The sequence below is a fragment of the Chinchilla lanigera genome, unplaced genomic scaffold (genome assembly GCF_000276665.1).
Source record: "Chinchilla lanigera isolate Chin_1 unplaced genomic scaffold, ChiLan1.0 scaffold00012, whole genome shotgun sequence".
Classification (NCBI taxonomy): Eukaryota; Metazoa; Chordata; class Mammalia; order Rodentia; family Chinchillidae; genus Chinchilla; species Chinchilla lanigera.
The window spans coordinates 14,646,772-14,674,146 of record NW_004955413.1 but is presented as its reverse complement, the minus strand read 5'-3'; the positions used below and the strand labels follow the sequence as shown (position 1 = coordinate 14,674,146).

The window sequence follows — 27,375 nt, the reverse complement described above, 5'->3', positions numbered from 1 at the left end:
AAATCTGGAGTCTCCATTGGCTAGGATAGAATCTAGTATAATTAGGTAACCCAGGGAACCTCACATGTGCAATATAATGAGAACATAAGGGTGTGTGTACTAGTACAAAAAGAACATTTAATGGCCTTCGAGATCATCAAGCTCTCCGCAATTATTAACTAAAGAGCGCCTTACCAGTGATTTCTTAAATGTAAAATTCGCCCCTCCACCCCGGGTCTGGCCTCTTTTGTAAATGCACTATACTATGTGTCCTAAGTTAGACTCTAGGAACTCCACGGTCTTTAACTGCTTAACTTTAGACACTGACTGGAGCATTCTTCTCAAGCTCAGGTATGTTTTGTCTCTTATTTGAAAGATTAGTTAAAATATCTACTAGTTCAAAATTACAGTCTTAATCTTCTAAGTATATTGGACCTGAGTTACTGCAGATCAGGATCTCAGAAAGGCAAGAAGTGAGTGGTCAGAGCTTCTGCATTGTAATGTGTGTGCCCTTGAACTTGAGCTGAGGGAAACACACACAGCTGTGTTTGCAAGGAATTCCAGCATATGCTTGGGACAGAAGTTAACCCTGGATCTGAGGAAAATTCTACCAATGCCATAATGGCTTGGTGAAAATCATATTTGTAGTATCACATTTTAAGTAGAGGTTAGGTTCTAAAACCGGGTCAAAGGTAAACATCAAGAAAAGCCCACGATACTTCTGCAAATGTTTAAACTGCCCAAGAAGTGATGATATGCATGATTCAAATGTACGTATCAGGGTCATGCTGAGTTGTTTTCCAAACAATAGAAGCAGGGTATCGTGTCTTCAGCTGGACACAGATGAAGTTCTTTTGTTAGATGTGCAGCAGACATTCTTTAGTTTTTTTCTAAAGAAAAGATAGAGGAAGGGAGAAAACCTGCATATATTGGCAGGCACATTGTATCTTAGACTATCTGAGGTGTCAGATTCACATCTTCCATTGTAGGCTTCAGATTCACAGATTCACATCTTCCATCTTAGGCTTCCTTTGCTCGCTGGGACTTAAGCTTACTCAGTACAAAAAGGCAGATTCCCTGTACCACTGAAGTTCTTTCTCTCTTTGTTGTTCTTTTTTCTCTCTCTTCCTTCTCCCAAACTTATCTTCCCTTACCTGTTATCCTTCATTTTTCTTCACTGTACACATTTCTCAACAGAGAAACTGATTTTGCTCATGAAGTAGAAACAGAGGGGTTATTAAAAAGAAATCAGGTGATAACTAGTGCCGTGCTAAGGTAAAGTTCAAGAAGGAGAAATGATAACGAGGAGACGAAAGGACAAAACAAACTTGGTTTCATGAAGTGGTCTCTGTGGGAAGACTATGTGAAATCCAAAGCAGCATTCACATGCAAGGTGTAGCTCGCCTGGGGTTGGGTTTGTGACTGTTGGAAGGCTTTGTTAAAATGGCAGTGTACAGTCCTGAGTCTCATTTCCCAGACTCTGAAATGTAGACTGAACATTAGGTACAAATTCCTTTGGTAAATTTCTAAGTAGAGTAAGAGAACATGCCATGTCCTTAATAATTTTAGCTTCAGAAAAATTATACTTTCTGAGATCAAGAGAAAGGTCAAGAGAGGTACATTCTGTGGCATTTTTAGAGTTATCGTTCACCCGAAATTGAACCTCTGCTGTATGCAAGGTGTCAGGATACAAAGGTATCTCTAAAGGCATTCACAGTTGGAAAGGTATCACAAAGAGCGTTCTGGAAGAATTGGATGTCACTAAGGCTGCTTGGAGCAAAAGGAACAACAGTATTTCTTAGTAATCATCATACACATAACAGACCAATGAGATGCATCTAATTCCCAAGAACACTAAATAATCAAAGCTTCTGGGGGATCACTTGGACCTCTAAGAATTATGTACTGAAGCAGAATGACTGGAGAAGAATATTGATCTTTAACTACATCAAAGAAATATATTTATTGAAAGATGTTTATAAAGTGAAAATTTTGGAACATGTGTTATGATTCCCAAATTTGAAACAAAACTTTAAAAATTTTAGACTAGTGAAAGTTAAGTAGCTAGTGGAAATCATGTTGAAATGATTTTAGATTCAGGGAATTTGTATAAAAGTATTGAGGTAGCGATTAATTTTCTAAGGGTGATCTAGAGGGATAAAAATGAAAAAGGTTTAACACATATTGTACAATGACTGATAGAGTATCTTAATCATCCTGTGTAAATATCCTAAGAGGAAAAGAATAGAGGCTAATTTTTTTGTTGGATTCTGGAGTGTTTTTTTAAACCTATTTTAATTTGGATTTATGTTTATGGCAGTAAACGCTTAATAATTGGCTCCCTATTTTTTCTCAGGAAAAATAAAATACAAAAATCCCTGAGTTGTTAATTTTTGTAGTATAAATATTTCCACGTGTCTGATTTCAGGCTACTAATGTGCAGCTCCTGGGTGCAAAGGTGAGAAGGGATACACATGATGTGTTCTTGCAAACCAGTGTAGGTCAGGTCCACCCTCCTTCTGCTTATGTTTAAAATTATAGCAGGAGCTAGTGGTGACTTGTCAAAACACCTAACAATCTAAGCTTGACAAATAGTGCTCTCCCGTTGGTCAGCCAACAAGCCTTAAAGTAAGAGAATTAAAAAACCTAGTAGTTCAAAGTATGAAGTAAGGAGGGGAATTAGGTTGAAGGGAGGGGAGGAGAGTGGAAAAAAAATGAAGCAAGATATATCATGCACATATACAAACTCCCTATGATGAATGAATTCCCTATGATGATCATTATATATTTCTAAGATGTACCAATAAAATCATAAAAATATGAATTTCATTGTACAGATTTTATAAGGCACTATAATATTTAGACAATATTAAACAAAAGAAGCTGTAATTACCCAGAGAGGTACTCTTACTTCTTATCACTTCATTTGTTATAACACCAAATATCTATAAGGCTCACACCCCATGCAGGGAACTCTTAGATACATCAGTTTATTTCATCTTCAACCACAAATTGGGTTTATAGTCAGCAAATTAAGGTACAGAGAAGCCATCTACTCACAGTCACCCTGTGGGCACACGGTAGTGTAGGATCTCTAAAGAATACATAATCTGCCTCCAGAGGAGCTGACCTTAAATACTGCACACACTGCCCCTAAAATTGTTTAGAAAGAAAGCTATAAGAAAGATTTAGTGTAAAGCTAAGAACACCAGAGTGAAAGTCCACATAGACTGGAAGTATAGTCTAAACTATGAGCTGAAACAGTGACTTAGAAAAGCAATAAACATCACTAATAAAGGTCTTCCTTAATTTCTCCCATTCTGTAAGAAAAAATTACCATCAAAAAATTATTGGGTGAAATTTGTAGTTTACTACAGTGATATCTTTTGCATAATAACAAATTAGTACATAGAAATTATTGTTACTGGCAACTAAGTGAAAAATGGTGGATGTGTGATTTATTAACCACTTTAATTTATACTTTTGTGGGTGAAAATAAAGGGATGAAGATAATAATTAAGCAATATTTCAGAGGAAAACCAATTGGCTTTAGAAAGCTGAAGAAATTCCTCATTATTTCCACTGTAGGGCTTAGCCAAATTTTCTCCAGAATCATTAAGTAATGCTGGGGCTGAATTGCCCTTTGATTTAATCTATTGGTGTAAATCCTCCTAAATCTCCCAACCAAAGCTGATAAGAAGGGATTGTTTGTTTATACACAGGATGTGAAATCCTTCACTTTCATAACTGAGATGCATTCCTGTGAGAAGTCAGAAAGTTCGCAGCAGCCTCACAATTTGTCTGAGCATGAAGATGGGATTTCTAAGTTTCTGTTTTCTTTCTGGAATGTTCTTCTGGTGGTTTCCCACAAAGTGACCACTCACACATCACATTTTTCTGTCATCTTTTAGGGCGCTTTCAAATATCATCTCTGCCTGGGTTACTTTCTGTACCATTTATCTGCTTTAGCTTCTAATAAAACTTCTCATTGTGTCATGTTATTTCTGTGCTTATTAATTTATTCAATGTCTGTCATCTCTACTAAACAGAAAGTAGGGCTTTCATTTGCTTTGTTTACTGTTGCAGCCACAGTATGCAGAACAGTGGAGGCTCACAAAATATTTGTGGAAGGGTGTGGGAAGGGTGCCAGTTTTATGATATTTAGAACCAAGGCAGTCATTTGTTATGGGTAATGTACCAGATATACTGATACCATCAACTCATGCCTCATTGTTCATTTAAGGTTTATAAAAAAGCCCCATTATTTCCAACAATACAGATTGCAATAGGATTAATATTCCATGCTGAGAGGCCAATCTAGTCCACAAACAATTCAAAGAAAACCAATTTGTTCCATTAGCAATCTATTGAAAATAAACCTCTTCCTTTCATCTTATTAGCTATATATGGTAATCATGTTTATATTGCATTGGGGGATTAGAGAGATGGGAAGTAAATCATCTGCAGGGTTTTTAAGCAATTACATGTTGTGTATTACCGAGGACATTGCTAATTACTTTAATAAACATTTGTGCACTGACCTCTTTATCCCGCTGAACGTTTGCGCATGACCTAAGAATTTTCCAAAGTCGATATGAAACATGTGGCCTGACTTTGTCAGCATGATGTTGTCATTGTGACGATCACAGACTCCCAGGATGAAGGTTACCACGCACCAGCCAGCACAGGAATAAAAAAAGTTCCTTAAGGCCTAATCAGTTAAAAAAGAGTAACATGAAAACACAAGAAAAAGGGAGAAAAATGCATTAGCATGAGGGGTGATGAGAGAAAGTAAAAGAGAAAAGCAAAATTACATAATCAAGGACAATTTTTACAACCAGTGGAAAGATGGATATGAATATGTAGTTTATCTTGGGATGAGATAGAAAAACATGAAACCTTTGGCTCTTGTTGTTTTTCATTGAAACTGAAATTGGGAAAACTATTTCTCATTCATATGGAGCTAATTCTTATGGTTTATTGGAGAGGATTCCTGGCGTGATCTTTTTTTGATACTTCAGATATGCAACAATCAATGATTGTTTGCAAAGTAAAAAAAAGCAAAATACATGTAGCTTAAACTTCCTCTCCCCAGAAGCAACGTTTAAAATATGAATTTTTACTGTGCCTGTAAAATGAATTTTTACCATGCCTATTCGGGAGACTGAGGCAGTAACTTCACCATGATATCCAGGCTGGCCTGGCTACATACTGAGTTCAAGGTCAGCCTGAACTATATAATGAGACCCTGCCTTAAAAGAATAAAAAAAATTTTGGGGGGGGTATTTGAAGTTTGGGGACAAAAATCTATATAGAGAAATTTGTAATATTTATGTTTATCCTTATAAATAGGTCATCCAAGTTGGGTGTGGTGGCACACACCTGTAACCCCAGCCCTAGACAGGATCAGGCAGGAGGATCCCTATGAGTCTGAGGCCAGCCTGAACTGCATAGTGAAACCCTGTCTGAGAAAAAGCAGGTCATCCATTGATGTCTGAAGTGTTCTGGTATAGTATATGTTAGTGAATGCCTGTGTGGTAAGAAAAGGATTAACACTAAGTTGATTATAGCTTATATTTCTTATACTGAGAAGTTCCTTTCTCAAGCTAGTCTTTGGCTTCAAAATGGTCTTCTAGTCATATTACAAGTCCCTTGTACCAGCCTAGTGGTGTCACCATGGAGGATTGGTGGCACTGAGGTTCCTGGTCTCTCACAACGGCAGATCGACGCCCTGGAGTAGAAGGCTGCGTCACTTTACTATACACAAAGATGCTTGGCTACCTTTGTTCCAGATTTCTCAAGCGCTTGAACAAGTCGCTTGACTTGTCTGTCTAGAATTTCTTCACTTACAAAATGTATGTTCTGCACATGGTGGCTGTCAAGAGCAAATGTGTGTGGTCACAGCTTGAGCCACATCAAAAGAGGAGGTTGTGCAAAACTCAGGTTGTTTTTTTAGCTATTGCCACTAACTTTGGGAATAGCTCCAAATGTAGATTTCCAGATAATCTCGTCTAATTCTTTGTTATCTGGCCTCTAAAATTAGGGAATGAATGAAAGAATTTGTGGGTCCCTTTATCACAGTCCATGCTAGCTGGGATGAGCTGTCATCCTTGTTTGCCTGGAACTGAGGAGCTTCTCAAAGTGAAGGAATTTCACCACCTGCAACAGTTCCCAGTAAATCTAACGCACAAATTACAATGCTGCACTTTTCTGTGAATCAGCATACAGGTGCCCCGGGTCTGGGTAACCCATCTCTGCCAGTTGATGGCTTGGAAAGTAGAATAAGTCTTGACTTAAGCCACACTTCTGCCCTTCTTCCAAGAGCCCCGGTAGGTATAGGGCAGAAATTACACAAAGGTAAGTTGCAGGTCAAATGCTAGAATCATGTTTTCAGTACATTTTGCAAAATTCATATAATATATACAATTATTTTGCATTCTGCAAACCACTTAAAAATGGCAGATGAAAAACTAAAGCATGGCAGAAAAAATATTTAAAGAAGAAGAAAGGTCATTTATAGAAGCCAGAGGTTGTGTACAAATAGGTGGAAATTACTTGAAGAAGCGTCAAGGGGCACCACCTCTGGAAAGACAGCTGTAAGAAAGGCAGTTGAACAAAGAGATTCATTATTGATATCCTGGAACTTCCCCCACTAGGAAATGCAAATGCAGGAACTTCTGTCTATTTAATATGCCATTTAAAAAGTCATTATTACTAGTCTGATGACTAAGTGAAATTGGAACTCAAGGTGTACTTAATTTACTTTCCCATGAATCAGACTAACTAATGAACCAGAGCATATTTAGAATTAGTTCTGGCAGGACAAACCTTTTCATAATCTGCCTTGATGTGGTTGTGCTGACTGAACCACTTCTTGATGGTATTTTCTTTCAGCGGTCCTATGAGTCCAGAATGGCGATGGATCTTCGCAAGGGTTACGGCATCAGGTACCATCTGTACCAAACCTGGTTGATAAAAAGGAGATTATTATGGGGTTAATCATATCCCTTAGTTATTGTGGCCTGAGCAGGTCCACAATGTACTGAATGAGTGTACAGCAAAGGCTAAATAAAGAGAGGCAAATGGAATGATTTCAGGGCTCCAGAAGGATCACAGCCTTCTCACAAATTCATCATTCTCTCAGGGCTAAGACCACGACCTTCTCTGGGTTGCCCATATTTATTTGGTTATCAGAAGAAGGGAGGGGAGTACTCAAGAAGGGCAGAAGCACTCAAGGATTTCTCTAAGTGAGGTATGAAGTTAATCCACTGAAGAATGAGATGCCTGCGGCTACAGTCTTCATCTAGTTGAGATCTGACCCAGGTGTCCTTGGCTGTGATCTTGTCTTGTCCTTTGAGGCTTTCTGGCTTCACTCACCACTAGAGGTTCTAGTAGGGATTAGTGACTCACAGAGGTTCACTTACTTTTCCAGATAACGAGCCTTGGCCTTGGACAGATTCACAAGTGAACACGAGAAACCAACTGGTTAATATTAAATCCTGCTCAGAGCCACTTTGCAGTGGTCTCCAACAGATGATGGAAACAATTCTTTCCTCACAGCATGAGGGACACTTAGGAAATACATCTTCATCTTAGCAACAACAGTAGCTTTCAACACTACTTGGATTATTACTCTTTTCCTTTCCAAAGCTTTTTTTTTTTTTTTCTTTTTTTGCAGAAGATCTATCTAGATGGGCTTTTTCCTAAATCTTGGGGATTTTTGCAGCTACTTGTTGGATTTTAATCATACCTACCAAAAGTAGCTTTAAATATTTTTTTCTAGGACTATGATGGAGACCCAGTCTAATTGGTCTTATAGAGACAGTCCCAAGTCAATAGAATCGTGGGCCAAGAATCATATTGCTGAGATGTTCATTTACAGTTTAATGGAAAACACTGAAGCTGGTTTAATAAGCACATTCCTGCCTGCAGTGAACCAAATGCATTTTTCATGACAAACATTTCAAATACATTATAAAAATCAATGTTCAGGTTAATAAAAACTTCCCAGTTAAATGTAACATTTTTGGAAGTGAACAGAAAACTCTGAAGTAAATAGGTAAGGAGTCATCTACTCCTTGATTCTCAGGAAACATTAAAGGAAAACTACAAAAATGTACTTTTATAAAGCAGCCTATACTGACTGAACTTAAGTAGAACCTGTATCCCAATGGTTATGCATCCATCAAGGCTTTTTTTTACTGTACTCGTAAAATAAGTAGCATCAAATATTCTTGATCTTTCTGACTTTTAGTCTACATGAAACACAACTCAAAATAAGTACTTAATACTCCCCTAGGATGAAAGTCCCAAAACAACCCTCAATGCATATTTTGATAAATAAAATCATTGAAATACATTAAAATCTAGAGTGCCTGATTTTCGCACTAGCACAATTACAAGAGTTGCAAATTTAAATACCCAGAGGAGCCAGAGACACAAATGTAACTATGAATACAGAGATGGTTGAGTTTTAAGAAGTTGAAAATTTTTTGAGCAGTAAATATCCAATAAGTCCTGGAACTTGATTAAAAATACAACCTAGTCTCTTAAAAGTAACATTTATTTTAATAATCTCTATTTTTCTTGAAGTGTTCTGTCAGTGTAATGCCCTCCAAAATCCTACAACCATAGGTTTTTGGTAGAGAAAAAATAACTTCTCTTATGAGATCTGCAACTCTGGAGAAGCCTACAGTTATTTTTACTAAGTCCTTTTATTAAACTTAAAAGATTTTGACACAATTACAGTCGGTGATTATAAACAGATACAAGTAGATGGAATTGAAGGATTCCACTGGGATCAGGGATTTATTCAATTTTGGAAGAAAAGGTGATCTGTGTAACACCAAAAAGCTCAGCCTGGATCACTTGATTTTATTTTTACTTTTTTCAGCATATTGGGCTCTGAGAGAATAGGACAACAGGTGAGACAAGGAAAGCAGAACACATTGAATAACAGTTGCATGGTAGCAGTGATAAAATATTTTTTCCTGGGAAACTAGAGCTTTAGAAAGGGCCTACATGTGAGCCATTTGGCATGGTATTAAGAGCTCTACTATCAGAATAAAAATGATTAGGTCGCATTTTATAGAGGAATTACTGTGATGTATCAAGTTGCAAGTTAAGCTAGCTGGGAGGTGCTTCAAGATTTGCATCTAACATCTCCACTCACAATTGACCTGGGCACTGAGTCTGCCAGTGAGACCTCAGGAACTGAGGAATCAGGTAGAGACAGTTTTTTTTCCAGGATAGGTTTTAAACTGTAGTTCTGCTTGAATTAAAAAAATAAGATTGAACACTGAGTCTAGGTCCTTTTCCAGGTTTGTGGTTCTGTCCCTTTGCTTACACACATGCATCTGCTATACTTTTGCTAGTTAATTGAATGAAATTCTAAATCATTATGATCATGTGCAGAAAAGATTATGATGTTTTAGGAGTTGTTTATTCAATGTATAACTGCAGTATTTATCTGATGGTTTGATCATAATTTTGGTGGACCATGGACATTACTTTTATTAGAAATGTGCATAACTGTAATTATACTTCCACACAAATTTGTTGGCTTTTGTAAAAGAAAAGAAATACTGAAGCATGTTCAATGTTTACACTTGTGGACATTTTTTCCTGTTGATATTATACCTATTCAAAAGTCTTTTACAAATTAAATGCAGGTCTATAACGTGTTTAGGACTTTGAGTCTGTTTTGCACATTTGAAAATGTGTAAAATTTGTGTGAACAGCCAACAACTGTATTTTTTAAGTGGTTGAATATTTCCATTTACAGATGATTCCCAACTTAGCAATGGTTCAACTTAGAGTTTTCAAATTTGCAGTGACACAAAAACCATAGGTATTCAACAGAAATTGAACTTCAAACGTTAAGTTTTGATCTTTTCCTTGACTAACAATAGGAAATGTGGTCTTGTCTTGTAAGAGCTGGCAGTATGGTGAGTCACAGCTCCCAGAGAGGTGCTGATCACAAAGGTATGTAATGCTACTTGTCAGTGTACTCTGCTGCTGTGCTATTATATTTGGTAGGTCAAATGCGTGCATTTTGACTTACTATATTTTCAACTGATGATGGGTTTATCAGGCTGTGACCCCACTGTAAATGGAGAAGTGTCTATATTACCTTAGAAAAATGAGAAAAAAAATCTCATGAAGACACCTGAAAGAACAATACAGTTAGCATGTAGATTGTGAATGTCCTAAATGATATCTAAAACCTTATGATTTACATAAATTTTTTTACTTTTCATTTTGGAAATTATTCTTTTAGAAGAGAAGAATTGGTATGGCCTTTTGAATTTGTATTCTGAAATGAACACTGTAGAAAGTTTACCCCTGAATGTGTGACATAAGTAACATAAGTCCGTTGACTTTTGAATCTATACTGACCTTGGTTTTTTCCTGTAGATAGACATCTATAAATGATCATTTGCATATCTAGACCTTCTTGTAGCCAAATGTTGTCTATCACTTGAACAATCTGTAGAACAAGCATATCCTGGCGAAGATCATCTCCAGCCTGCTCAAAACAAAATTATAAGCTCTGGTTTTTCCTTGAATTTCATTCAAACCATTCAAATATGGTATATTTCATTTCTTTCCTTGGATAAATTTCCAGCCTGATTTAGGATGGTTTCTTTTGTTTTAACAGTACCAAGAATACCTTATGTTCCTGATAGATGCTCAAAGAGAATAAGAACTTCCTCCTAAATGATCACAGAAACCACACCCCTCAAATTAGAGTGTTGTCCCTGATAATAGTTTTTCAATAGCATCCACATATAATTCCTTAGTCTGAAAGTCTAGTGAACAGAAGCTGAAAAGATGTTTTCAACCAACAGAGATCTTTTTTTCTTATGTGAAGATTGTCTGGTGTGATAAAAACTTATCCACCGATATGCAGTAGAACACCAAGAGTTCTTAACTAGGAATATATATAGCATGCATATGATTCAGCAGACTGTGAGTCAGTGATTTCTCCTATTTTGGAGGCAGTTTTCAGAGAAAATTGTCTTTGATAATAATAAAAAATAACAAAGAGATAATTTTCTAGCAGAGGTGAAGGAAAAACAATATGTTCAAAAAAGATTCTGTGCTTTTAAACAAATAAGGAATTTGATTTAAAAATAGTTTCTAAATTAAGCATGAAAAATTCTGTCAAGGTGGGATTTTGTGGGTTTTTCCCTGCTTCATGAAATATAGTAGTAAGGCACTATTAATGTTTTGGTTACACCAGTGAAAATAAAAGTGGCTCTATTAACCCTCATCCTCAAAAATAGAATCAAAGTTTACAGAGACTCACTTTGGGACCTTATTAAATAATTGACAAAATAAAGAGATGATCGGCAAATTATTATTTACTACAGTTCCTTTATTAATTCCTGTTTCTTTCATGTCTGTGATACATCACATCACTTTGGTCTCATGGGATTTTTCCATGGATTCTTGATGAAGACTGAACTGGTTCTATTCACTTTTTATTTACAAAGAAAAACATCCAATTAACTAAAATAAGCAAGTACTTGTAGATAAAAAATTTATGTTAAATTAACTTATGTCATTTGAGTTCCAGTTAATTTTGATCCTAATTCAGTAGTTAGGCTAAAGGAAAATGCTACTCCTAAGGCCTTAAGCCATATTCCCCTTTTGGTGACAATCCAAGTGATCATATACGTTGATTTGATGAAACGTATTCTGTTAAGTTTTGTACCAAAGGTTTGTTGGCATTGAGCCAGTAATGTTTGATTCATTGCCAATCATAGTTTGGCATGCACTATAATTCTATAAAAAGTCAGAATCTAAAATCATTGGGAAACCTCTCTGCTGTTCCAGAGGAAAATAGCTGCAATCATTTCTTTTTGTTATTAATAAATCAATAGTTCTGCTTATGGAGTCAGTTTGATTCTTTATGAGGGCTACCATACCTTAAAAATAATGCTGATGTTTGTGCTCATTGGATTAGCGTTGATGAAAGTAATCTTCAGTGGCAAAGCATTTGATGTGAAATATGAACATGCCTTTAGGAAGAGAAGAGGAAAATGGTGAATAAAATAAAGCAAAAACAATGCCTTTTGTGCAGTCATGGTTCTTTGCAGAATTTTTTATGTGAACAAACACACATGAATACTTTGGAACAATGAAACATGTTTATTAAAAGCAAGCAAACAAATTTCAGCCTATCCGTCAAAGTCTCTGCAGCATCCATTTTTCTCCATCATTCTATTTCTGTAGATTTAGTTACCTGTAGTCGATAATGATTGAAAACTATTAAATAGAAAATTCCAGAAATAATTCATAAATTTTAAATTGCACATTATTCTGAATAGTGTGATGTGATTTTGCACCATCCCATCCATCTGCTCAGTGGGTGAAGAATTCTTTAGTGTGTTGTATCCACACTGTATATGCTACCTGCCTGTAAGTTAATTAGGAGCCAGCCTAGTTGTTACTTTGGCTATTTTGGTACGGTATTGCAGTGCTTGTTTTCAAGTAACCACCTTTTAATGAATAATGCCCTCAGCATCCAAAAGTCTCAATGTTGGCAATTTTATTACAGGATATTGTTATTTCATTCTATTTATTTTTAGTGATTATCATTAATCTCTTATTGTGGCTAATTTATCATAGGTATGCATTGTATTGCAAATCTTTAACTATATTTTTTCCCCAATAAGCAATAATGAGAAGTTCAAGGTCTAAATAAAATAAGCAATATGTAGGTATTATGTTTATGCTAGTTGGTTAATAGATGAAAGTTAAAAATGTTATTTCCTTTCCATTATTTCTGCCCTACAGCACATTTGAAGTAAACACTGATATAGAGTTCCAAAAAAAGACCTGAATTCAAATTTGGGCTCTGTAACTTATCAGCTCTAAGACCTCAGGGAAGTAACTTAGCACATGTGTTTCTCACTGTAAAATAGAGATAACTCCTATCTCATATATTTTGGTAACAAGCACATGAGCTAATGGATACAGAATACATTTTACCCTGTGTGACACTAAGCAGGTAATTTGAAAAATTTATACATTTCTTCTTCCTTTTTTGCTAATGAACAGTGTCTGTAGAAATAAAAGGACAATGTTTATTTCTTTGTCTTATGTCTTTCAATTACATTTTGTATTTGGATTTTCAGCTTTTTGACACTGACTACTTTCCCTGATGCTCACTGTCCTACAACTATCTGAGTGCTGTCAGGCTGTATGTGTTTGGGTTACTACAGAGCTCATATGGAAAGCAAAGAGTTAAATTAATATTGAAGAAAAGAAAGGGATTTGATGCTTTCAATTTATCGACTTAGTAAAATATGATAGTGACACATGTTGAAAGGTCAGTTCAAATATTATCTCTGAGATGTGTGGAATTGGTATAAACTGACAACAAAGGAACAATTTCTTAACTTGTCAATAAAAAGCTAATCTAATCCTTGACCAAACACAAACACTTGCTTACTGAATCAGATTGAGTTTTTTAGTTTCATGGGCAAGACTGCTTGTTGAACATGAATTTCTGCTGTAGAAATCAGTTAATCAGGGATCACATGATATTGTCATTGGATAGAATTCAGAAATCTTATAGTAGACAAGAAATGAATCTAGATTAGTACTTTTCAAACTCTGCACAACCTATGCATGAAGAGCCCTTAGAAGTATCCCAAGTTTAGGGAAGGAGCATACATAAAAAGGAGGCTGACAGCAAGGCTTAGCCCCTCTATTTAAGTATCATTCAGAGCTACTCTACTTTCAGTGTTTCATTTCTTGGTTTTCACGTGCAGTATATTTTTTGAGAGCCATGTCAAAAATATCATACTCAACTAGGATGTGTAAACCGCTATCTATATGCTAGCAGAAAAAAACCATTACATTTTTCTCCACAAAATCCACAAAAATGGTATGAAAATATTTACACGTGTATTATGTTGAAAACAACTCACCAGGAAGTTTATCAAAGATGGAGGAAGAAGTGTTTCAAGAGAGAAATCTTTCAGAGGTGAACTTGATCTCGAAGATTATAAAGAACAGGGATTAGCAAGTAGGGAGAAGAAAAAATTTTCAGGTGGGAAAAGCAAACAAGAGACTAAGTTAGAGTAGATGTTGAAAAATGACCACAGCAAAAAGACAGGAAGGAGTGAAGCAGGCTTGCAAAATGGGTTTATGCAAATGATGAGGAAGGAAAACTAGAAGATTAAAAATTGAAACAGGGAAGGAAAGATGTGCCTTCTGTCTTTGAGAAGCACAGATATTCATAGATCTAAAAATAGTTGAAAAAATAAATAAAATGTCTGTTCCTTGGTTTTTCAATGGCAAAGAAGGGTTGTATTAAGTTTCTCTCAACTATCCCACCTGGTCTATCTGTTAGTGACTCAAACAGAAACAGGGAGTGATCAGCTGTATTCAGTGGTTTCCAGGGGGATGAGGTTGAGAGTTCTTCGCGTAAAGAAGAGTTAACTGAAACCTGAAACCTGGCTCTCTACGTTTGAGAGGTATGATTTAGGAATGGATTGAGCCAGTCCCGAGCAACTGTGTCAGTGTAGACAATTGATGGTGCAGGAACTTGACTAAAGCCTTTTCCACACTCGCTGTGATTGGAAGACTTCTCTCTAGTATGGACTCTAGGGTGCGGTAAGCTGTGAACTCGAATGGCTAACGTAATCATAACAGCTTTCCTATGTCCTTGCATGAATAAGGTTCTCCCCAGAATGGTTCTCTGATGTACATTAAGACTGCCGCAATAGCCAAAACCCTGCACTCACACAGTTTACTGGCAGTGGGAATGCTTCACGGTGAAATGAGGTGAGTTTTGAGTACAGAGCTTTGGTGCTTATTCCACGTATAGAGCTTTTGCCTGTGTGAAGTCTCTGACACAGAGCAAGACATTTACTCTGATAGGATGCCTTGCCCCACTATGTTCAGAAGATCTTTCTCTGGTATGAGTTTGCCCATAGCAAATAAGTTAAACATTTTGACTGAAGGTTTTTTCCCCCCAAACTGTCAGCATTTATATGCTTTTCCCCTAATGTGGCTCAGATGTTAAATAAGAAGTTTACTCCAGGTATTGAATATACATTATACTCGGAAGGCTTCCCCTTGTGTGGATTGTTTGATAGTAAATTTTCTATTGGAACAGGCAGTTTTGCAACATTTGTTCAAATTATGAAATTTTTCATCTCTCTGTGCAACGGGAAGGGAGGACAGATTGAAATGAACCACAGGACTGTCACCTGGCCACGTCGGTCCTGTGCATTGTTTACCTACAGGCTCTTTCGTGTAGTCTCAGCAGTAGGGTGAGGTCCCTGGCAGCTCCTCCTGGTGCCCGTTAAGGTGACCTCATGGTGCCAACACCCAACCCCAGGTCCCATACATGCCAATATTCACATGCAATTTTAACTTGAAAAAAATCATGCTATTCCTTAAAAAAAAAAATTAAGAAAACCAAAAAAAAGCAAAACCCAGATGGATTCAGTGATCTCTTGCTCCTTCTAATGTAAGATACTACATTTTTGAAATGTTGATTTTCTCTTTTTAGTATTAGTCAGTAAAGAATATGAATGGTTAAAACAGAAATGTGAAAGAATCAGAGATAATTTGGACTTGAAGGCAGCTCAGTACTAGAACATTTGCCTAGCATGCATGAGGCACTGGCTTTAATCCCAGTACTCAAAATTAGTGATGATTTGGATTTTAGCCTAGATATATCTATACCTCATTTATGGAATTTAATGCCCTCATTTTTATTTTGTTATTTAAAAATATGTTTATGAATCCTATCAGGAAGTCTTTAGAGCATCTTGTTAGCAATAAAGTTGCAAGGATGATACCACATTTTTAAGAAACCTTTTTAAATTTATGCTACTAATAATCTAATTTTCTTTTAATTATTGGGTTTGTTTCCTTGACTGTCTTAAAACTTCACTTAAGTATCATTTTTTGGTGCATGCATGATAGATTCACCTCCTCACTTTTAAATCTCACAAATCAATCATTTTCCCTATTAGTGTCTTTCTACTTTAGGGGTTTTGAGAAGGAGGATAACAGAGCTTAACAGGATCAAAGAAAAAAGAATGAGTCTAAGTCAGAGAATGGTGAATGAGAAGGCACCGTGTGGCAGAGGCTTAAGAAAAAAGGCTCAAGAAGTAGGGTCTGATAATATCAGAAATGGCTTCCCACGCATGAGTAAAATTACAAAATAAATTATATGACACACCAACATATGAGTCCCAATAATTTTCAACTCAAATCAAAATAAAGATGATATACTAAGGATTAATATTAGTGTAGGAGACATTGGAATACACATAATCTAAATAAAGCATGAAATTATTATCAACTTTCCCACCTGGTCTATCCTTTCAAGACTCAATGGGAAACAGAAAATGTTCCATGAAGCAGGTCATCAAATCAACCATTTTGAATAAGTATAGAACAATCAATTTGGTAGAAATGTATCTTATTTTTTTGTAATGAACTGATGAACACTTTGTTTCCAAAAAAATATACCGTGCAGTGAGGCTAATGTAATGATCCCAACTGGATACTGTGTATCAAACAGAAAACATAGTGTGGATGAGAATCAATTACTGTTTTCTTTAAAATAATTGCAGTGTCAGTTTACAAGTTTAAACCACTTCAAACATATACAGTGAACTAAACAATGCAAACAGAAATACTCAAATGATCTACTGGATAAACAAACTTACATCATGGTCAATTCCTTTTATACATAGTGCAGGGTTCAGTGGAAGATGACAAGTATTTATATCTTGAAAGAATTCATTTAGTCTGCCAATCTCCTTTTTTAGTATCTCCTATGGAAAAAATCATTAGAAACAAACATTGAAGGAACTGTAAAGAACCTGACTCTTCTTTCAAGCTGTAATTTTCTTCTGCTGTTGAGAGGAGCCCTTTAGTGCAGGGCTGCAGATTGGATGACCTTCGGATCAGGCAGGTGATGTAGTCACCTGTGAGAAAGCCATAACCTAAGGACAATAAGCGTTTCTGGGGAAAACAGGAAGCAAAGAGCTCATGCCCTTTCTCAAGGACCTCAAAAATCAGTTGAAAGTGAATACCAAGCAAAGCAATGTAGTGTTCAAACAAAACGCAGTGAGTTGCAAATCCTGCTTTAAGTCATTATTAACATGACCCTTTTCTGATAATTTCCTGGAATATGAGTTTACACTCTCAAGATTTACCCTTAATAGTAATAATGCATTTTAGAGAAATATTCATGTTAGTAACAACAATGGCTGTTTTAGTCTCTTTCCCATGGCTGCACACAATACCTGACACACACAACTTAAAGGAGAAGAGTTTATTTTGGCTCACGGTTTTTGCTCATTGTCAGCTGTGGTGCCGAGACAGAAAAAGGATGGCAGAGGTGCATGGTGGAGGAAAAGTTGCTTAACCCTTGGTAGCCAGGAAACAGAGAGAGAAGGAAGAGCCAGGGAGAGGGATATATCCTTCCTGGTCTTGCCCTCACTGACCCACATCCAATCAAGGACCACTTCCTGACAGCACTTTCAGCTACTGAAGTCATCCATGCAAAAATCCACTGATAATGTCTAGGACCCTCATGATCCAATCTCTTTCCATATTCCTGAGAACTTGGGGGACATATAGAGGTAAATCATAACAATGACCAAAAAAGACAGATGCCTAATGTGGTCAGTATACACATACAGAGAGTTTACTGGCTGCCAATAAGTATGGAGTTCTGATATTTATTTTCTTCCATACCACAGTGGATCTGTGGAAAATCAGATACCTCAAACCTTTAGTGTATATCCTTTGACAAAGAGGTAGGAAACCATCACAATTCATTGAGAAACAACAAAAAGTGGTTTTTTTGCCTAATTTTGAACACTAAACCCAATGTTGAAGGTGAGGCTATCAGATTAATAACATTAACTGACTCCTGAAAATTTCCTACTGTTACTCTTGGGTCACTAGCAAATAAGAGAATCTATTATCCCCAGAACCCAGAAGAGCATGAGGTCAAGTATACCACTGAATTCTTTCTGTATCTGTTCTCCTGGCCTCATCTGCGCATGAGTTTGCCTGCGAATTACTGTGGAAGGAAAGCTCTGCTGCCCTGTTCATGTAAAAACTTATTCTCCATATTATACAGTTAGATTTAATTTAGTGCTTTTTCTTTAAAGTAGAACAACAAAAAAATAGCTATCAGTAACTTAAATTGTGAGAATTTACAAATGCCTCCTCTTCTTTTCTCTCCTAATTTTCACATGAAGACATGTTTTCACAAAAACTGCCAGTAAAGGCAAGAGAAATATATTTATTTGAGTGAATAATATCAGTATCACTTAAAACTTGAAACAAATTGCCAAAAAAGTCACTAGAATTATTTAATCATAGTGTATATCTTACATTTGTGAAGGATGTTTTAAAATTAACATATAAATTGTACAAGTTAATGGGTTTCACTGTGACATTTCCATATGTGGTGGGTTGAGCATGTGTAACTTATGTGTAAGATTTTAAAAAATAAGAGATAAAGGTCAAACAAACACAAGCTTCTGTAAATTTTAAACCAATTTATTTTACTTGCTACCAACTTTGTGTCCACCACTAGACAATAATTAAGAAGCTTGCAAGCAAAAGAAATAAATCTTAGAAGTTTTAATGTTGGCGCTGCCCACCACATCGTACACTTTAAGGTTTCTCTTTGTGCCCAAAATTTACATATCTCCCATTTAAAAATAAATTCCAGGTTTGAGTTTTTTATTTGCCAATTTCTCCTGTAAATTCTTTATTTTTTCCTCCTGTGAAAAATAGCATAATTTTTGGTACTTCTATTACATGAAGTGATTTCTAATTAAGAAAATTTCTGATTTGGAAAGAATCCTGGGATACTTTGCTATTATCATTTTCATATTTTGTCAGAAATTCTTGTTGATTTTAGGCAGTAAAGAAAATCTCTGGTTTCCTTTGAGCACAAGGCTCATGTTTAAGACACCTTTCTATCATTAACTTCTAGTGAATAATTAGTACTCAATTTTTATTAAATAATGTTCTTAATGCAATGTCTACTATCTCCTTGCATGTAGAATGCTGAACTTAAAAGACTCTACTTAATGGTCTACATCAGGGAAGAGAACTACTGATGCAGATAATTAAAAAGAGAAAACATTCTTCTGTTAGATCAAGAAAAAGAATAGCCAGTTCCACTATTACATAATTCATGAGATAAAGGCACAGTACTTTGGCTATCACATGTGGATCTTAATATAAAACTATTACTTTCCATATAACATTAATTAGTGTGATTTACTTTACCTTATTTGTTTTGAACATAAAGTTTTTAAAGTATGACTTTCGTTATGGCAATGTTAGGAAAATCAAGACCTAGATTTTATACATTCCCCCTGAATCCTGTTTGTGCTTTTACCATTTTTAAGATTACATAGAAGGATCAAGATGTAATATATTGTGGTACCGATTCCCCTTAATGGATGTATTATGTATCACAAATACTAATACGATTCCCCTTAATGGATGTATTATGTATCACAAATACTAATAAAAATAGAAAAAAAATTAGGTCTTTAAACTAATAAAAAAAATTAGGTCTTTAAACTAATAAAAAATAAATAGTTTTTAAATCCTTAGTTTAAAGTATTTTATTATTAGGTCTTTTGTGATCAAACTGTCTTTAAATTAGTTCTTTATTTTTTTCTCATTCAGTCCCTTTCAAGTGCTATGTAGCTACTTGTATCAAAAAACCATGTCCTGGTGATAGGCACTACTATTAATGTTAAGAAAATAAATGGGAAAAAACTGAACTATAATTGATTTAAGTGTCCCATATCTAAGTGCAGTCAATGTGTTTGCCTTCTAAGCTATGAAATTAAAACTTAATTGAACTAATGTTTAAAGAAATAATGATCACTATGCCAAGATTGATTTGTGAACAAACCTGTCTTTGAGAATCACCAGCAGACTTGACTTTTTCCCCAATGTCTCTCAGAATTTTGATAAGTTTCTCCTCCTTGGAAAATTCATCATTCAAGGCTTTTCCTACACAGAACTGGAGAGCAGCCAGCAGCTTCTGATACCAACTTTTAAAATAAGCTTCATTTTGTGCATCCTTTAGCAGCCTGAAGGGAAGAGAGAAAGAGAATTCTGGAATCTAAAGCTCATGTTTTAACCACCTCCAGCAGGAACAATATGTGTATTTCAGACTAATCGATATTTGGTGGTTTGGGGCGGTTTAACAGCTAAGAATGGTAAAAGTGTTATTTGTTTGTTGGCAGCCGTCAAATTCCATCTGATAGCTAATGAGATTCCAAGGGTGAAGAATCAATAAGAGACCTCGCCTTTTCTCACTTCAAGTCACAATGCACTGTTTGTTTGTTTAGCCTTCTTAATTCAGCAACAAATACTTATCTCAAGAGCATCTGTAACTTGTTAAAATATGTACAAAGACCTTTGGACAGTTTTTAAAAAGTGATGATACTGCCTTGTGATTAACCATCAAGCCCACCATTCTCCTGTTTCTCATATTGTAATATCTCCTCACTGTCTCCTTCCCCAGTACTTCCTGTGGGAGCTTGGAGGAAGACACTGTAAATGCAAGCACATCCGCGACCTCCAAACATTTCTGGATCCATTCCCAGTTCGACAACTTACAAGTTACTTAACCAGGTTAAGATATTTCTTTATCTGTAAAATGAGGTAAAAATCTGATTCTGTAGAGCGTCATCGGACACAAAGTGAGCTCACATATTTGGGAGTGTTCAGCGCAACTTTTGTTAAGTACCAGACATTAAAAAATCATGAGTCTATCTGTACCCTGCAGCCCCCCTCCATGTCAATCAATGTCTGGAAGGCTGCTCTTGCCATTTAAATGGAAGGCATAGAGCCCTAGAAATACAGGAACTTTGCAGGATAGTGGAGCAGGGACAGGTATTTGATTACTCTGCCTGCCCTGTCAGAATTTTTATTGCCTTGGAAACCATTAGAATAGTATGCTAAAACTCTACCTTCTATTATTCCCTAAAAGCCTGAAACAGAACAGAAGACCAGTTCCTTGAATCTTAACTTGTCTCAGACTGATTCTTCTAATCTCTAGTTTTATCTCTAGTTTTCTCCTCCTCTGAAAAATAGCATTCAAGAAACTAGAAGAAGGGGGCTGGGGATTTAGCTCAGCGGCAAAAGCACCTGCCTGGCAAGCGCAAGGTTGTGAGTTCGGTTCCCGGTACCAGAGAAAAACCAAAAAAAAAAAAAAAAAAAAAAAAAAAAAAAAAAAAAAAAAAAAAAAAAAAAAAAAAAAAAAAAAAAAAAAAAGAAAAAAAAAAAAAGAAACTAGAAGAAAACGATGAGAATGGAATACTGGGGCTGTGGGGGAGTGTTGGTGTAGTAGCCAAATATATATGTTTCATTTTGCATTTATAATTTTATATCTTTGCCTACAGTGTATTATGTTAGACAGTCTAATAAATACATTCTTATTTTTCAGTGTTTTCTGTTCATTCACATTCAAGTTTAAAAAGTAGGTGAATGAGTGCACTTTAAAAAGTGAATGTCTACTCTTTTGACATCCTTATGAAGCCAACTTATATTTAAGAAGCTCTTTTAATATAAACTGTATGTAAAATAACAGTGCTTATATATTCATGGAAAATATAAAACACAAATACATACAAACCTTCAGGGAACTAATGACATAATAACAAGAAGAATATATTCTTTTGATACCCAGTTATTTCCAGTGGAAGAAAAAAAGCTGACCATGAAGTTTCCTATCCACCCCATGATAAGATGTTTTAAAATGTCAGGTATGTAGTAAAGGAATCATATCACTATTGGATGACCTGAGGAAAAGATGTTTTCTATGCATATAAATGTGAAGTTGCAAATGCAGCAATGCACACAAAATTGAAGATATTTTAGGTAGCATCATGTACCTCTCAGATTCTCACGGTCCTCTCAGGACTATTTTATAGCCTACATAGGTTTCAATGAAATAGGGAGTGAATGGAGGGCAAACACCTCTATCTCAATCAATGTGAGCATTTTCACACATGTTGAATGTTGTTACTTGTTTTTTGCAGTATTTTTAACTGGTCTAGTACATGAATATAACTCTCCAACCACCCAACAGCTATATACATTACTAAAATAGAAAGGAGTTTTTCTGTATAGATGAAACCTGTAACTCTTTACTAAAAATGAATGAAAAGATATATGTACAGTTGATGTCATAAGGACCAGCAGAACTGCATAGTTAATTTGTGTTCATAATACCCTTATTTCTTATTCTATTACTATTGAATTTGCTTCTGACACAAGCAATGTACTTGCTTCACCCTGGCTCATAGGGAAAAGACTCAGTTTGATTCCTGATTCAGAATAAGACACAACAGGACAGATTTACAGAGAGAATAGGTGACTAGGTTCTAAAGAGCATAAAAGCTAAGAAAATTCAGTGCATTCTATTGTGATTATTTTCCTTGGAGAGTGTATCTTACTGAAATGCTACATCGCTTCCAAAGCTGTGTGTCCTCCTGGTGAGCTCTGGTCCAGGTTGTATGGCTTTAATACAATACGGAAAGAATTTGTTTTTACACATTGCAGAATTGGAATCATACAGTACTGAAGATGACCATGGGAGGTCACTTATTCTATTCTTGCACCCTTAAGCACAAATACTTTTACTGATAAGAGAAATTAACATAGCCCTCGATTTTCAACAACTTCAGAGAAAGCTGGACTACAGAGTTTGGGTGGACGGTGTCTCATCTCTGTATCACTGACCTTCAGTGCAAGGAAGTGGAGAGTCTCTCATGCTGTGCTTTTACCCATTGCCTTTATTTGTCAGCCTATAGAAAACAGCTGGCCACCGTCCTTTGAGCATTACAGAAATCCTTTTCAAAATACTCTGTACTGTGGGAGAAGCAGTACTGCTTATAAGAAATAAAATGTCTAAAAATAAAAGTTAAGGTCAAAGTCCTAAGGTGTATCATGTAAGAATTGCCATTAAAAGGCTGATTATTTAAGATGTAGGTAATACGATTATGTGCAAACTGTGAGTTAAAACTCAAAATTGCAGAGACTTGCTTATCCTAATGTCTGGCAGATCCAGCTGTGATTCACTTTGATATTATTTTGTACACCTGCCTCCGTGACTTACAGACAGGGAGCAATGGCAACATTAAAATAAAAATAAAAGCATAAAATCTTGATGATAAAAGACTTTGACAATGCCAAGTCCAATAGAAAGCAAGAGGGAAGAACACAGAACTTGTGACTGAGCACATTTGTCATGAAGGTACATGAAGACTAAATTAAGTGGATTGTGGTGGACTTGGAGACACCTAAGATTGTCACAAGCCTGAGCTATCACAAAATGGAGATTTTCCTTAAAAATTACAGAATTTTTACAATTCTCCATACATGTAGCTTCTTCTGGGCATTTCATTGACTTGTGAGAGGCACAGAACAGTCTAGATAGTTCACATTTCATCGGTTCACCAGCAGGACCGACCAGAGTAATCACACCATCCCAGCTCTCTTCTGTTCACAAATCCCTGCAGTCTTGCTCTTAATGGTAGTTCTCAGCAGTGCAATATCCCACACTGTAGATTCAGCCTTAGAGTTTTACCACTTGCATGTTTCCTGTGAGTGAAGAGGGGAAACGTCATCTGGTAGCAGGAAAGAATGAGTTACACAGTGAAGATGAGTGATTTCTGGTCACTCCAGGACTTCCTTTTCCCATTTCTTCTTTTATTATTACTTTACATGGGTTGAGGTGTGTGAAACAGGAGACAAATGATTAGGAAGGTCAGAGGATTCTAGAATGTGACTTCTGCAAGTGTACTTAGAATCTGGGGACAGATGATGAAATCCAATGCTCCATATGGAATAAAATTAATATGAATATTAATTTTAAGATTTCAGTAATTAAGAAATAAGTAGCGTATGTCTCCTAGCATTAGTAACTTTACTTCTAAATGGCTTATAGATTTAATATTTCTCTTAAGTGGGGAACTTGATATACCGTATGGTTCTTATGAAGACAATGATGCCTAGCCCAGTACTTCTGCTGAACTTTGCATATCAGGAGCATTCCATGAGCCAAGGTAGAAATGTGAGCTCCAATCAGTTTTTATTTTGCCATATTTATCAATAAACCCCTTTATAGCAGCTCAAATGTAAAACTACTTACAAAAGGAATACATACAAAAGAATTAAGTCTACACTGGAGAGATTGTATACTTTTTTAGAATACTTAAATATATGAGAGGGGCCCAAGAAGTATGTAACTGACTGTGTTATATGCATATTATAATTCCTACAGCTAGTAATTATTTCCATCTCCAAAGTAATCTCTTTGGAATGTTATATGCTCACAGTTTTCACATTTCCACTGTGTCCCAATTTTATGTTACGTTTAATTGTTTTCTCTAACTTTATACTTTCTCCTCTGAAGATATGACACTCCTATACACCTTGCCAAGTAATTTCCAGGATGTTCTTGTAGGCTGGACATACTTCTCCAGCCTATTTCTGTTTGACTATGTGATCTACCTTGGTTAGTAGAATGGGACTGGGCAAAGTGTACATGCATGTCCTTGCAGATGCTTTAAATGTGCTGTCATGGCTTGGTTTTGCCCCTTCTACCTCTGTTTGGGGCCATAAGGACAGCTAGGCACTGCCCTGGCATGAGAAGACTATGCAGAGCAGAATGAGCTTTGAAGCTCAGAGTCAGGAAGAGCCAAGTAGAACAGCAGGGTTTCAGCCTGAAGGCCGCAGGCCTGTGAAATAGCTCTTGGTTCCTGTAAGCTACTGAAGCTTTGAGGTTGTTTGTTGCTGTCGTTATAAAAATTGATCAATATGCACAACTTCATATTATTTTTCTTTGTTGTTTTTGTTATTATTTGTTGAATTACCTTTAGAATATGCAACATATTTTTAAACGTCTTCAATGGTAGCCCTGAGGATCATTTCGGGCAAACTTAATTACTGAAAATAAACAAAAAAATTATTTGGAGCCCAGTCCAGTGAATTAGAGGAATGACCAGTTTGAGTATAATTTTTCAGATTAAAAAAACTACAAAAGCAATAAAAATAGCTTTTTTATGGATCATAAAAAGTCCCAGGAGGTATTTAAGAAATAATTTGATTTGGCTCATTTGAGCATGTATATTCTCTTATATTGCTGAAATTTTATTGTTATTTTATTACAATTAACATACTTTTCGATGCATTTAGAGGTATGAATAGGGCTATGCACCATCTGCTGCTTTGTCCAGCCAAGTGTTTGTGTTTGTGAGAAGAGATTCTCTCTGAGTAAAAAGTGTTATACTAATGATTGTAATAAGGCAATGATAAGTTTTTCAGGCTTACATAACTCAGGGCTAACCAAAGGGTGCAATGGCTAAGGGCAATAAGGCAGCAGGACATGGAGATGCTCTTGAATACCAAGAGGTTTGGTTCAAAGGCAACAGCTAGAGGATGGGACTGATGAATGAGAACCAATGGTTTTGAATGAAGAAGCATCTGTGGCAGTAGACTGTAGGGAACTTTCCCTTGCTGCTCTGGAAGAAGCCGCCAAGTTCCATGATTACAGAAGAGATAATAGAGACTCTGTTTTAAGAATGCCCCAAACAAAACCAAACACAAATAAACAAAAAGCTACTGAAGTGCACGTAACTCTTCAGGGTTTATTAGGAAATGGATTGATTTGCTGTTGCACGAAGCATCATTCCCCTGCTGATTCCCCATATACATTTGCAGATAAGAGTCCTTGAGAGCCCTGAACCATCATTCCAGATAGGAATAGAGTGGTTCCATTATGGCCACTTATCCTTACAGAGTTCAGTGAGAAGGGAAGCTCAAAGAGAGTCACTTATATTGATGCAGGTGTGTGTAAGAATGGGACAATATCATCTCCTTCCGAGGTTAGATTTCCACCCTGAAAGAGGACTTACTGATTTTCCCTGAGCTCATGAAAAAGTAAGACCAGAATAGACAGAAGGAGTAGCAAAGGATGAGTCTGCACTTCTGCACCTCAAGTGTTTCACAAAGCAAGGTTGTTTGTGTTTCCCAAAGTTCAGATAAATTTATTGACAGTTACTGTATGCGACCTACATTTTGAGTATGTAGAGGTTGTGTTAAATGCAGATCTCTTGGTGAAGGGGTCCTACAAGGCTGTCCAAAGAACTCACACAATGTGACCACAAATAAACCAGCTGTAAAAGTGAGCTTTGGAGAATATGAACTCATGAACAGAGTATTGCAGTATTTATTGTCTGATTGAATGTTAAGGTCACTTTTCTTTCCACCCCCAAACCAAAAGAAGTTAGATTCAAAAGAGAAAGAAGAAAAGAAGAATTCAATAGCAAAACATGTCTACACACTGCAAGTCTTCCAAGTTAAAGCTTGGTTGATGCTGGGGAATGAGGTATATGTCATATTGGAGAAGAAAATGAAGTTTTCAAGTGGACAAGATTGGTAGGAGTTATTTGATATCTAAAAGTGACCAGAAAATGGTAGATTCTAACCTGGTTTGAATTAGAGCTTATGAAATGACAGACATAGGATTTTGAAAATAATGAAAGCTTTTATTTGAAACTACCACATTGAGTAAGTTTAAAGAAAGCTGGGAGAGATGGTCAAAAAGCTAAGTGAGTGCAGGAAGAAATTCATTTTCAAAAACTGCATTGATTGCTTCAAAATGCAGAAAAAGGACTGGGATGCCTTGACCCCAAACTCTTATGAGAGTTGGGCTGAGACTGTTTTTCCTGTAGTTATCACCTCTCTGCAATGTATTGCTTCTCCAGAGCACAGATGTGGAGAGACAGATATATAGTTACTAGTCTAGTGAGTAGCTTACAACACATTTCAACAAAATGTCTAGGAATATGACAGCTACATATTTAATTATAAACTTAAAACATATTTTCCTGCAAGGAAATTAGCTAAAGATGGTCCCCAGCTTGTGTAAACACTAATATTCAGGATTACTGCTTTACAGTAATAATTGCACTTTTAGGATTCACTGGGAGCTATAAGAGAAAAATACTATGCTGAGAAGGTAAGTTCCCCTAAAGATCCTGAATCTGTAATACAAAATTAAAACCCTTTCCACTCCTGAGGGGTAAGGTCGAACAGGGTAACTACAGGTAAATAAGTAACATCCCTTCTAATCTACACATATTTGCATGTTCTCATGCTAAATATATTGAATAATCTGATTTAAGAACAGAAACTGTCCTCCCCCTCCTCCTCCCATTCCAACACGCTGCTTTAGTGTAAGTTATTTTCTGCAAATCAATTTTCCTGAATTAGGCACAAGCTGTGAATAGCTGGTAGTGAGTCCGCTCAGCACCCCACCTCTGCTGTACTCCATATGCTTGTTAATCCTGAAAG

At 36.2% G+C, this 27,375-nt stretch overlaps 1 protein-coding gene across 3 annotated transcripts in view; it reads right to left on the bottom strand.

The window, feature by feature from the left end:
* Pik3c2g (phosphatidylinositol-4-phosphate 3-kinase, catalytic subunit type 2 gamma) overlaps positions 1-27,375 on the bottom strand; it is a 309,948-nt gene that overhangs the window by 90,177 nt on the left and 192,396 nt on the right. For all 3 annotated transcript variants that reach the window (XM_005379037.2, XM_005379038.2, XM_005379039.2), the window contains 6 exons: positions 19,919-20,099; positions 16,686-16,793; positions 11,913-12,005; positions 10,378-10,507; positions 6,808-6,944; positions 4,521-4,690 (listed from right to left, as the gene is read on the bottom strand). In XM_005379037.2, the coding sequence (XP_005379094.1) occupies positions 4,521-4,690; positions 6,808-6,944; positions 10,378-10,507; positions 11,913-12,005; positions 16,686-16,793; positions 19,919-20,099 (819 nt within the window). The remainder of the gene's footprint in view (positions 1-4,520; positions 4,691-6,807; positions 6,945-10,377; positions 10,508-11,912; positions 12,006-16,685; positions 16,794-19,918; positions 20,100-27,375) is intronic.